The sequence below is a fragment of the Eptatretus burgeri genome, chromosome 16 (assembly GCF_056783735.1).
Source record: "Eptatretus burgeri isolate ZD-2024b chromosome 16, Ebu_testis_v1, whole genome shotgun sequence".
Classification (NCBI taxonomy): Eukaryota; Metazoa; Chordata; class Myxini; order Myxiniformes; family Myxinidae; genus Eptatretus; species Eptatretus burgeri.
Window position 1 is genome coordinate 31,083,488 of NC_140976.1, and position 13,319 is coordinate 31,096,806.

General features: G+C 44.7%; 1 protein-coding gene across 9 annotated transcripts in view; it reads left to right on the top strand.

The window, feature by feature from the left end:
- LOC147010811 (unconventional myosin-XVIIIa-like) overlaps nt 1–13,319 on the top strand; it is a 261,897-nt gene that overhangs the window by 211,862 nt on the left and 36,716 nt on the right. For all 9 annotated transcript variants that reach the window (XM_085859462.1, XM_085859461.1, XM_085859460.1 and 6 more), the window contains 2 exons: nt 4,239–4,362; nt 10,435–10,635. In XM_085859462.1, the coding sequence (XP_085715588.1) occupies nt 4,239–4,362; nt 10,435–10,635 (325 nt within the window). The remainder of the gene's footprint in view (nt 1–4,238; nt 4,363–10,434; nt 10,636–13,319) is intronic.

A 13,319-nucleotide genomic window follows, 5' to 3' on the forward strand; every position in this document is an offset into this window, starting at 1 on the left:
AGCGATCCCTTCTTGAGAGTCGGTGCCTTGTCTCCTGCTTGGTTACTGTGCCGGGCTCAGCGCGTACACCGGTCCAGAGAGTAGCCGGGTCCATCAGGCGAGAGGAAGGCGGTGGGAGGCTCAGCCAGCAGACGAGAATCAACAGGTGGAGCCAGTTGGGTGGGTGGAGCCAGCGGCAATAATCAGCATGCAAGAAGGCAGGTGAGAAATGTGGGGCAACAGGCGAATGTAGAGGTCCCAGCTTTTGAAGCAAGGTGAGCCATGAACGGCTTCGCGATCCATCTTTTATAAGGTCTATGGTGTAGGGTGGGGTGATGACCCAAAGTGGTGTCATCACCCAAAATCATGCGCTCATATTGGACCTTGGCCTCACGTTGTCCGGCCCCTATGGCCGGAAGTGATCTCATTTGTACATCCGGCGAGACATGGCTGAGCTGCGGAATTATCTTGCTCCGAACCCCATGATATGAATCACCTTGCACCAAACTCCCAGGCCGTGTTCCGGCGACTAGCCGAGGGTCGTGTTGGCACCGCATGCCCGTTCGGGCACCCCCGGCATTCTGCGGTTTGGCGCTGGTCAATGCGCTTGTTCCGTCTGCACGCCATGCGGCCCGAGTGATCTGGGCCATACATTTGTGCCTCTGCTTGGTGGCGACTGTATTGAGGCGGTGGTGCGGGAAGATCTCTGCTGTTTGCGGGAGATATTGGTGGCCGCGGCGGCGAGTGAAGATCGATGGTAAAACGCCGTTGTAAACTAGCGTGCAGACCCGAATAAAGATGTGTGCCATGCGCTTCCCGTACAGTGCGATGGTAATTATCATGGGGCTGCACGTGTGTCTGTTATCATGCATGTGTTTAGCACACACCGGTGATCTTCACAGGCAGCTGCCTGAGCACGGTGCTGGCCCCGATCTGTGTCATGGATTGAAGGAAAGGATTGGATATAAATCAGGGTTTAAAACAAGATAGATATAAATAGTAGATGCAGATTTGGATTGAAAAGAAGATAGATATCAGTACCAGATGCAGATTTGGGCTTAAAAGGGTGCGCCGCGTGCGTCCTGTACAGTGTTGGGATTTAATGTATGATTCTACTATTCCTTTAGACACAGTATTCTTGCAGTGGAGGGTTTTTCATCGTGGTGTTGAAGCTTTTCTTGGCCTCCGCGAGGACATTCATATGGGCATATGTGGCGGCCTCGCTGATGGCGAAAAGGAAAAGAGAAAGATATAATTATAATCAGAGAGATATAATTAGACCTAGCTACGAGACCCACACACCGCACTTCGTCCCGTTGACCCATTAGACATGAGGGGAAGGTCTAACTGTACGAATACTAATGAAATAACAGTCTGGGGATCACTGCATGTTGGGTGCCATTGCCTTAGAGGTATGCGGTCTCGAGCACTTCAACAATGATATATATATATATATATATATATATATATATATATATATATATATATATATATATATATATATATATATATATATATATGTGTATATATGTGTATATGTATATGTGTATATGTATATGTATATGTATATGTGTATATGTATATGTATATGTATATATATATATATATATATATATATATATATATATATATATATATATATATATATATATATATATATATATATATATGTTGCGAATTCGCGCCCGCCGGCGTGCGATCGGCCATGTGACTCGAATCGCGGCACGTCGCCCACCGGACGGACAATTCTGTCATGACCCTCTCGGACTAACGCCGGGAGCTAGTCACGGGTGGGCCTTTCGGCCTCACCACGATCGTGCCAATCGGCCACCCACGTGGGATAGGGTTGTTCGCCAAACTCGACCTACATAAGTACCCACGCGGATGGTAAACTGGGCGATCGCACCTCGCCGCAGGTTGACTCCGGACACGGGCCGCTTAAGCGGTCCGTTCCGTACTATCGGGATAACCGAGCGGTGTTATCGTCGGCCTCGATGGTTCCGATTACTTATCGGGCGTATTAAGCCCACTACGAATCCTTTACGTGAAGCAAGATGGAGATTCAACAAAGGGAAGGACGCAGTGAAACGGGGAACAAGTTCACACAAGCACTTTATTCACACGACACACGGAGAGCACACATATACAGCCAAACAGAATCAGAATGCACATAAAGCAAATGCAAGAAGAAAAACAATAAAGCAACGACGACGTAGAGCTACAACCGACTAAGACCGACACACGGCAACACTTATACAGTTTTACTTCACAAGACACGGCGCCACAAGTTCCATGCAAAAAAACCCCGAAAAGAAATGGTGACTTCCCTTTTGGGCCATCGAGTCCCTCTCCTACGTCCGTCGACGTGGTCCCGCCTGGAACCGACTCCGTGCCCTGGCGTGGTAGGCGAGTCCTCTCCTGCGTGCCTCGCGCCTGCACGTTTTGGCCACTCGACGCCACGGACCGAGTGTTCGGCGCTATCCCAGCGCGGATGTGGGGGGGGGAGGGGAAACGTGGTTGCCCGAAGTCGGGAGAGGGGAATGGCGGACGCTCCTTCCTGCCAGCGGGGTCTTGCAACTGCCCCACAAAAGACCAGGCCAGCAGCCACCAGGACGAGCGAGCCGGAAGACGAGAGCGAGAGCAACCACGAAGCAAGAATATCCACCGAGCAAGAGCATCCACCAAACTGCTTCGCCCGTCTCCGACTTTTATATCCCGGAGCTCCGCCCCGTTCTTTGCTCCACCTCCCTTCGAGGCGCTTCGAGAAAGGTCTGGAAGAGGGGCGTTCCTCCTCCCTGGCCGCGTCACACCGCACATCCACCAATCAGGCGCCAGCTGTATATATATATATATATATATATATATATATATATATATATATATATATATATATATATATATATATATATATATATATATATATATATATATATATATATATATATATATATATATATATATAGATGCCTGGTGTTGGTGCAGTGGTTAGGGCAGCGGCTTGGGATCCAAAAGGTCCTGAGTTCAAGCCCCGTTCGGCCACTGAATTAATACACCAGGGGGTTGACTCAGCCTGTCATCCTTCCGAGGTCGGCGAAGTGAGTACCAGTGTACTGGGGCGGTGTATACCCCGGTTAAAATAGGTGTACCATATCCCTGTGTCGTAAGAGGTGACCAGGGTTGCGTCAGGAAGGGCATCCGGCGTAAAACATGTGCCAAATCACTATGCAGATCATATGGATGATCCGCTGTGGCGACCCCTAACGGGAGCAGCCGAATGAAGAAGAAGATATATATATATATATATATATATATATATATATATATATATATATATATATATATATATATATATATATATATATATATATATATATATATATATATATATATATATATATATATATATATATATATATATATATATATACATGCCCTAATGAGGGCGAAACAGGTCGGTGACTGCAGGTTTCCATGCACTCGTGACAGCATCTGAAATTCTATCTTCATAAATGGCGCTGCGAGATAGCTGTTCCGTGAGCCACAGACAGTACGTGCGTCATGACAGTGATGTCATGACGTTCGTCTCAAGTCGGAGAACGACATTAATTATCATCATTGCGCCCAACCGCAGACCATTGATGACTCCAGATTATGTTTGGTAAAGCGGGAGATAATGTTCCGTGCGGCAGACGGCTCTTATCGCTCCCAGCATCGTGCGGCAAGGGCCGTATGGGACACGGTGTTTTCCCTTTCACCACTCATGATTTGAAGTCACATCGTATCTGATATATTATACATATATATTATTTTTTATGTTTTTTTTAATTGTAAATATAATATGGTGATGTTGAAATCGGAGTGAGAATAATTTGAATTATTTTTAATGTTTCATTTCACTCGTTCTAAGTCGAGGTTCAAACCAGACCATCCAACACCGAGCTTCGCTGTGAAACAGAAGTGATAATTGGTCACACCATACATAAGAGCAAGGATGGTTGATGAAGGTGATGTTGGCTGACTTCCAAGCAGATGGAAGATGACCTCAGGCAAATTATAGAGTGAATAAATCAGAATGATTGTGAAGTACAAAAAAAGCCATCGTTTGATTAAATGCGTCAGCATAGCAATGAGTAAAAATGCCTACATATAATACCGACGGACCCTGGTGTTTTGTGTTTCTTCTTGATGCATTTCTGCCTGTTTGGGCACAAGGGGGACCCCACAGGATGCTGATGTTTGCACTGTCAACTCCACTCCAGGTTTGACAGTGAGCTTGCACAAGCTCTTGAAGGAGCAGAAACCGAGATGTTTGAGAAGGAAATTGTGTTGAGAGAACGTGACGGCATGATGATCGATATATTGATGTTGAAAGAAAAGCTCGAGGCAAGTTGACTTTTTTGAATCCTGTGACCAAGTCATGTTTGTGCATTATAATTGCAAGGCTTCACACACACTTCTAGTTAGGCCATTGACCTCTTGATTGACACTCGGAATAATTTTAAAACTTCTCTTTCACATCGGCCTTAATGAGCAATCACTCGAGTAAAGGCAAAAGTCTGCAAAGTTGGTTCCATTCCTTGGCAGCAACATTCTAGGTTTCCTTTGAACTGAGTGAAACAATTAATTTTGTCAGAAAATTGTTGGAGAAATTGGTTATTCTTGCTTATCAGAATGTGGGAAATGGTCACAATAATGTGCTGAAATTACCGTCAGTTGATTGGAAGCTGCAAAGTAACAGGTAGTGATTAAACCACTAGTGAAAGTGAAAGTGTTAAAGGTATACCATTTCTGACATTACCTTACAAAATATCTAATGATTACCTCCGCTACTGAAGGTGAAGAAGATTATGTTTCACCCCTTTCTGTCTGTTTGTTACTTGCAAAATCGAAGATTTTTCAAGTATATTGGTTAGTCGATTTTGTTATTCTGTCTGTCTGTCTGTCTGTCTGTCTGTGTCTGTCTGTTTGTCGCCCACAGGTCACAATTTCAAAGCGATCTTCACGAAACTTCACCACATGGTAGAGTTTGTCAAAAGGAAGAAGCATATTGTTTTTGAGGTCATAGGCCAAAGGTCAACAGCTTAGGTGAGATTATTAAAATCCTCAATTTTCATCCGAATGACTTGAAATTTGAAGAGGATTTATATTTCAGGTCACTGAATTCAACCAGCGAATGATTTTTGAGGTCAACATCGACCAAAAGGTCAACATAGACCAAAGGTCAACAACTCAGGGGGTATTTCTAAAATCCTCAATTTTCATCCCATTGACTTGAAATTTGAAGAGGATTTGCACATCAGGTCACTGAATTCAACCACCAATTATTTTTGAGGTCAAATTTGTTTGATGGATTTTGCAAGTGTCGTGCTCTGCACGATGTCGTCTTCTTGTTTGTTTGAGAACAAAATATCTGTAAAACTTGTGGACAGATTTGGACGAAATGTTGTGGTGAGCTTGGGCAGGTGACTTGGACGAAATGATGAGATTTTGATGAAGATCCGAATCCAGAAATGGATCTGAATTTTTCTTTCATGATTCTTCATATCATCATTGAGAGATTGGGTCAAAAACTACATATCGCAGGATATCTGAAAAAAGTTGTGGATGGATTCGGCCGAAACTTGGTGGACATGTTGGGTATGTAACAATGAAGAAATGATTCGATTTTCATGAAGATCTGGTTCTGGATCCTGGAATTTTAAAAAGTGATTCTTCACCATTTGAGTGAAAGGGTTAAAACGATATAGAGCATGATATTTCAAAAAGTTAGAGACGGATTCGGATGAAACTTGGTGGATCAGTTGGTTCGGTGACAATAACAAGCTCATTAAATTTTAGTTCAGGTCCGAATCCAGATCCGGCCGATCAGTGGGATACAAAACGTAAACTAAACTTTGGACTTCCGGTTCTGGGTTTGGAGCGTCGACAGGTCTCCTTCGGGGCTCTCTGCTGACGATCTCAAAGTTAAGTTTCCGGTCGTTATCTGTCCCGTTTTAACTGTTTAATTTCTTACCTACATGTTACTGTGTGTTCCGAGTTCGGTTTTGTTTCAAAAATCGTGCTATTTTGTGGGATTTTGTCGACCTTGTCTTACCGGGTGCTTGAGGCCTACCCTTGAAGCTTGAGGCCGACCGGTTCCCCTCGGTGTACAATAGTGTTTATTTGTTTTTTCTCCCCATTACCTTCAATTTCTATCTTCCCCACTTTCCTAACATCCCCCATCCCTCCCAACTCATCACTTTATTTGTTATCTTTTTTAAAACAAAAAAAAACCCAACCGTTCTCCTTGCACACTCACGAGTCTCTTTTCTTCTCCTTCTTCTTCTTCTTCTTCTTCTTCTTCATCTCCTCTTCTTCCTCCTCGATTTTTTTTTACAATACTTCCATGACCTAATCTGTTAAAAACTCTCTCAAACATTAATAATAATAACAAAAACGATCACTTATAATGCTTCATCTTCCTCTTTCACACGTGTGGTACTCTTTACTGCATCATAATGCACTACTCTTCTGCTATTTAAACAAACTGCTCTCAATTCGACCTCTCCTTCATACCTTGCCTAAAAAATCCAACTGTTACAGTGTTTCTTCTCTCCATTCTCTGAATTCACCTTTATTGCATCCATCAAGAAATATGTTGAATCGCATCTCTGACCTAAAACAATTAAAAACCCCGTTTGCTATGAATGTTCGCTTTCCATCAACCATTCTTTTTTTCCAACTTCAGTGCCAACCCACCCCTCTCACCCCTCACTCTCAAAGCAACTGTCACACTCTTCTCGCTCCAAGCCTCCCTCTCACCTTACTCAAAAACTCCCCCCTCACCTTTCTCCTACCATTCATCCCGATCACTCATCCTTCTCAAAGTTGCCCCCCTCTCATCCACAAAGCTGCCTCCCCTCTCATCCACAAAGCTGCCTCGTTCCACTGCCCTCTCACCTCCATCTCTTCACTCCACCTCCTCAAATCCTCAACTGCCTTCTTCCCCCTCTCCTGTCCCCCCTCTCCCCCAGCACCACAGAGCCTTTTCTCCTCCTCTTCCAGCCCCCTTCCCGAGCTATTCTGCAATCCCCCACACTCTTTCAACAACCCTCCTTACCTCCCCCTCATCCCTTGTCCTATCCTCCCCCTCCCCCCACCCCCTCCACCCAAAGACTCCTCCCCTACCTCTTCATTAAAAGTGTGAACCTCAAATATCTAGGGCCTTCGCTCAAACCTTTCAGATCTTTCCATACAGGTTGCCACTGACAAACCAGACATAATCTGCCAAACAGAAACTTTCCTCCCCCAAGACGTGTCTGACTCCCAAGTATCTCTCGCCGGTTACTCCGTCCTACGGTATGACAGACCTGAGCCTCGTCCTGGTGGAGGAGTTGCTCTTGTCATCACTCCATTCCTCACTCTCCATGCACTGCCCTCACTCCCCCACACCCCCAGGAATACCTCTGGCTACGGCTTCCCCTCCACTCCCACCTCATATTTATATGTGTACTGTACCATCCACCGAACAGTGATGACTCCATCTACACCTCACTATCCGAAAAACATGGACCAACTTCTATCTTCTCATCCAAACTCTCTCTTCCTCATATGTGGCTCCTTCAATTGTCATCATGCCAGTTGGCTGGGTGTGGGTAACTCTCTCAACTGCATGGCACTTCAGCAAAAGCTTTCTGCGACTCATTGGGACTGACTCAATCGGTCAACTTCCTGACCCGGATCTCAACCAATGGTACTCCATCTCTTCTGGATCTGATTTTGACAAATTTCCCTGACAATATCTGCTGCTCTTCCTCCACTCCAATCGGTTCTTCTGACCACGTCCTTGTCAAAGTGGACATCTCTCTGGCTATTATCAGAGAACCACCTCACCGCCGTCGAGTGTGGGATTTCACTCAAGCCGACTGGCAGGGTCTCCAAGCAGCCATCAAACTTATAGGCTGGTCTCCTATCTCTACTTTCTCAAACATCAACTCATCCTGGGAATTCTTTCAAAGAAACTTGCTCTCCCTCATGCACAGATTTATCCCCTCTCGTCTTCAGTTGTCCTACCCTTCCTCCCGCCCTTGGTTTACTGAAGCTTGTGGCGAGGCAGTTGTCCTGAAACAACTTGCCTTTGCCTCATGGAAAGCAAACCCAACTGAGGGCAATCTCAGTTCCTTCCATAAAGCTTGGAACAAGTGTGTATCTACCCTCAGGAGAGCCAGAAAACAACATCTTTCTCATCTCAAGTCTGAACTCTCAAACCTCTCTCCCTCCTCAAAATCCTGGTGGTGTCTAATCAAATCTGTTTCTTGTGTATGTTTCCCCTCCATCCCTCCCTTACCTGAAATGGCCGCATTGCTAATACTGCACGTGAAAAAGCTGAATGCCTAAACTTGGTGTTTGCAGCTAAATCTTGTGTCCAAAACCCATCACTTTCTCCACCCACCTGACCCAGTCGCACCCAACTGTCCCTGGACTCTGTGTCCTTTTCTCCTGACAAGGTGGAGAGCTTGCTGTCAAACCTCAACTCAGATTCTGCAACCGGTCCAGACGGCATCAGCCCATGTGTCCTCAAAGCCTGCTCCTCTGCGCTTGCTCTCCCTCTCTCTGTTGTATTCACCCTCTCATTTTCTCACGGTCATCTGCTTGAAAATCTGCTAACATCACTGCCCTGCATAGAAAAGGTGCAAAAACAGATCCCTGCAACTACAGACCAATCAGCCTTCTCCCAATCATCAGCAAGGTTATGGAATCCATCATCGCTTCAGACATGAAATCCTTCCTCTTCTCCAATGGCCTGATTTCCAATCATCAATTTGGTTTCAGACCAGGTCACTCTACCCTGGATATGCTGCTTCTGCTTTCCCAACAATGGATGGAGATCCTCAATGCCAGACATGAAATCCGAGCCGTATCCCTGGACATATCACGTGCTCTTGACACAGTTTGGCACCCTGCCCTGCCCACCAAACTCTCTTCCTATGGTATCCAAGGCCATCTCCACTCATGGCTCGCAGACTTCCTCTCCTGTCGCAGTCAACGTGTGGCCCTAAATGGAGTTCTTTCATTCCCTCTTCCTGTACAGGCTGGAGTTCCTCAAGGTAGCATTCTGCGCCCTGTTCTTTTTCTGGTTTTCATCAATGATCTCTCCGACTCTCTGGAAAATCCTCTATATCTCTTTGCTGATGACTCCACCCTGTGCCGTACCATCTGTCATCCATCAGACTGGCAAGCAGCTGCTTCTTTGCTCACTGCAGATCTGGATAAAATCATAAACTGGCCCAACACATGGAACATGTCTTTCAATACGGACAAATCTCACACTCTCATGATGTCTCTTCAAAAGGACCGTTTAGAAAACTCCCCCATCCACTTTCTCAACAATCCTCTGGAAGAAGTCTTTTCTTTCAAGCTTCTGGGTCTCACGATCTGCCATGACCTTTCCTGGGAAAGACACATTTCAAACCTCGCCTCCAAAGCCAGTCACCGACTGGGAATCCTCAGTCGTGCAAAGTCCTTCCTCGGCCCACCTGAGCTCCTGACCACTTACAAAGCTTTTGTCCACAGCCTGATGGAGTACTACTCTCCCCTCTGGGCTGGTGCTCCTGCCTCCCACCTTTCTCGGCTTCACGCTGTAGAAACCAAGGCATTTCGGATCATTGGCATCTCCTGCAATGAGGCTGAGTCTTTGGGCCTCTCACTCTCTCACTGCAGGTTGGTCGGTGGTCTTTCTTTCTTCTACCATCTCCTCTCCAGCCCCCCCCCCCTGCTCTCTCTGCGATTTGTCCCCATCACATTTCCACATGGCACTCAAGGTCCGCCAACAACCTCCTTCTGGTAAAACTACCAAAATCACGAATCACTGCTCACCTTCACTCTTTCATTCCTCTTTTTCCCCACCTGTGGAATAAACTCCCTCACTCTATTCATTCCCATTCTTCCCTCCAGGCCTTCAAAACAGCTGTTCACCACCACCTCTTATCATCCCCATCCAAATCCTCGATCTTTTCTACCCCCGATAATCCACCCAAGCCCACCTCCTTCAAATTCCCTGCTTTCCTTCATGAAAGTCCCTGTAATGTCCATCTTATATTCCCCCTGTTCCCCACCCCATCCCTCTCCCTTCCACAGATCTCCTAATGTCTCTGTTCCCCACTGTTTTGTCCTTCCCACTCCCGCCCCTCTTGTCCCATGCCCCCCCCCCCTTGCTGTGCGTTGTGTGTTTGCTCTCACACGAGCCTCGACAAGGTATACAAAAAAAAAATATAATAATAATAATAATAATAATAAACTAATCAGCCTGGTGGATGTATACGCTCTCCCGAGTGCCCTTCCAGTTTCTGAGGAGATTGTCATCAAATGCTCTTCCAATCTCAGATCTCAAGTGATGTCTCGGTGATATATATTTTGTTGTAATGAACCTGGCTCATAAAGCAACGCGACCAAACTCGGTCCTTTTTTTGTGTGCAGGATAAGGAGATGGAGATGGCTTCCCTCCAAGATAAGGTTGATTTGTTTGAGGCAGAGATGCGAGAGGTGGCCGAGCATGGTGCCGAAGGCGACGCAGCAACTCCTGGCCTGCACGTCCGACTTTTCAACCTCCAAGCAACTATTAAGGAGCAAGAGGAAGAGTTGGATGAACAGGCCGCCAAGATACAGACACTCGAGCAGGTTAGGTTTGGACGTCGTCTTTGAATTATTCTCACAAATATACGGTATCTGCATTGCATTACCGCATCCTTACTCTAATTCACCTCTGCTATCGAAGATGGATGGAGGTTACTGTTTTCACCCCTGTCTGTTTGTTTGTTTGTTTGTTTGTGAACAGTATTACAGAAAATCTCCTGGACGGATTTCGACGAAACTTGGTGGGGGGATTAGGTATGGTCCAAGGATCATGCCATTAGATTTTGGACTTGGTCCAAAAAAAAAAACTTAAAAAATTTTGCAACTTTTTTTCCAAAAAATTTCGATTTTATTTGAAAAAAATTTGAATTTTTTTTTTGCATTTCTACATGTTTTAAGTGATTTCCAACCCCCCACAAAAAAAATTGTTGGAGAAAAAAAAACTTAGAAATTTTGCAACTTTTTTCTCAAAAAAATTTCCATTTTTTGCGGGGGGGATTTCTACATGCGCGTCGATCTAGTTTAGTTTGTTCAATCGTGGTTCAGTAGAGTCTGATCCGCTTGGACTTACAATTAATAGGATATCAGGTTCACTTAAGTGACCCAGCAGTATTGGCGGTGGAGGTTTTGCACTCTACCGAGTGCTCCCCCTTTAGTTGAGTATTGCTTTATTAAATCTCATCAAGTATTCCCTTTTCTGATACATTTGATCACCCCTTTACAATTCGAATATCTGCTTACTCTAATCGATATTACCTTATTCCCTTGCTTTCCTCGTTTTCCGTTCAACTTGGCCATCTTCCTTCCACACCGAAAAGAAAATAATATGACATCTGTCGTTACCCTCACCGAAGGAGAGGGTATCACATTTGGGTCCGTTTGTTTGTTTTTCTGTCTGTTTGTTACTTGCAAAATCGAAGATTTTTCAAGCATCTTGGTTAGTCGATTCTGTTATTCTGTCTGTCTGATTGTCTGTCTTTATCGCCTTCAGGCTACTATTTCAAACCGATATTCACGAAACTTAATCACATGGTAGAGTATGTCTTCAAGAAGAAGCCTATTGTTCTTGAGGTCAAAAGGTCAAAAAGTCAACATTAGCCCAAAGTCAACAACTAAGGTGGTATTTCTAAAATTCTCAATTTTCATGCGATTGACTTGAAATTGGAAGAGGATTTATATTTCAGGTCACTGAATTCAACTAGCCAATTATTTTTGAGGTCAACATGGACAAAAAGGTCAACATAGACCAAAGGTCAACAACTTTGGTGAGATTCCTAAAATCCTCAATTTTCATCCGATTGACTTGAAATTTGAAGAGGATTTATATTTCAGGTTACTGAATTCGACCAGCCAATTATTTTTTGAGATCAACATGGACCAAAAGGTAAACATAGGCTCAAGGTCAACGACTAAAGTGGTATTTTCAAAATCCTGAATTTTCATCCCATTGACTTGAAATTTGAAGAGGATTTCCATGTGACGTCACTGAAGGCAACCACCAATTATTTTGAGGTCCACTTCGGCCAAAAGGTCAACATTGGCCGAATTTCTAAAATCGTCAATTTTTATCTGATTCCCTTGAAATTTCAAGAGGAGTTGCATATTTGGTGATTGAATACAACCACCAATTATTTTTTGAGGCCAAATTTGTTTTTTGGATTTTGCAAGTGCCGTACTCTGCAAGATGTCTTCTTCCTGTTTGTTTGTCCGCACAGAACTTTCGTATTTTCCTCCACAACCGCTTGTTGGATTGAGATGAAATTTTCACCATTGGTGTGACTACTCATGTCAAATGTTGGAATGATAATTATTACGTCATACCTCACGTGGTGTGGCAGCCATACTGGAAAAATTGGGAAAAAAAACTTTGGACCTCTGTATCTCTGAAACCACACCAAGGAAAAAATTGAAACATTGCAATTAGCAAGTACTCCTCATTGGAAATGAGAGCAATTTTTTTTAATGTCGTCATGGGTGCTTTCTTTCTTCTTCTTCTTCTTCTTCTTCTTCTTCTTCTTCTTCTTCTTCTTCTTCTTCTTCTTCTTCTTCTTCTTCTTCTTCTTCTTCTTCTTCTGGCTGCTCCCGTGAGGGGGTCGCCACAGCAGATCATCCGTCTCCATTTCGCTCTATCCTCCACATCTTCCATTGACACTCCAACCACCCGCATGTCCGCCCTCACCACATCCATGAACCTCTTCTTTGGCCTTCCTCTTCTCCTCCTACCTGGCGGCTCCATCCTCAGCATGCTTCTCCCGATATACTCCGCTTCCCTCCTGTGCACATGTCCAAACCATCTCAATCTCACCTCTCACTTTGTCTCCAAACCATCCTACCTGTGCTGTCCCTCTAATATACTCATTCCTTATCCTGTCCATCTTCGTCACTCCCAACGAGAATCGCAGCATCTTTAACTCTGCCACCTCCAGCTCCGCTTCCTGTCTTTTTGTCAGCGCCACCGCCTCCAAACCATACAACATCGCTGGTCTCACTACCTTCTTATATACTTTCCCCTTCACTCTTGCAGATACCCTTTGGTCACAAATCACTCCTGCAACTCTTCTCCACCCATTCCATCCTGCCTGCACTCTCTTTTTCACTTCTCTACCACACTCTCCATCACTTTGGACAGTTGATCCCAAGTATTTAATCCCATCCACCTTCCCCACCTCAACTCCTTGCAACCGCACCATACCACTACCCTCCCTCTCATTTACGCACATGTACTCCAT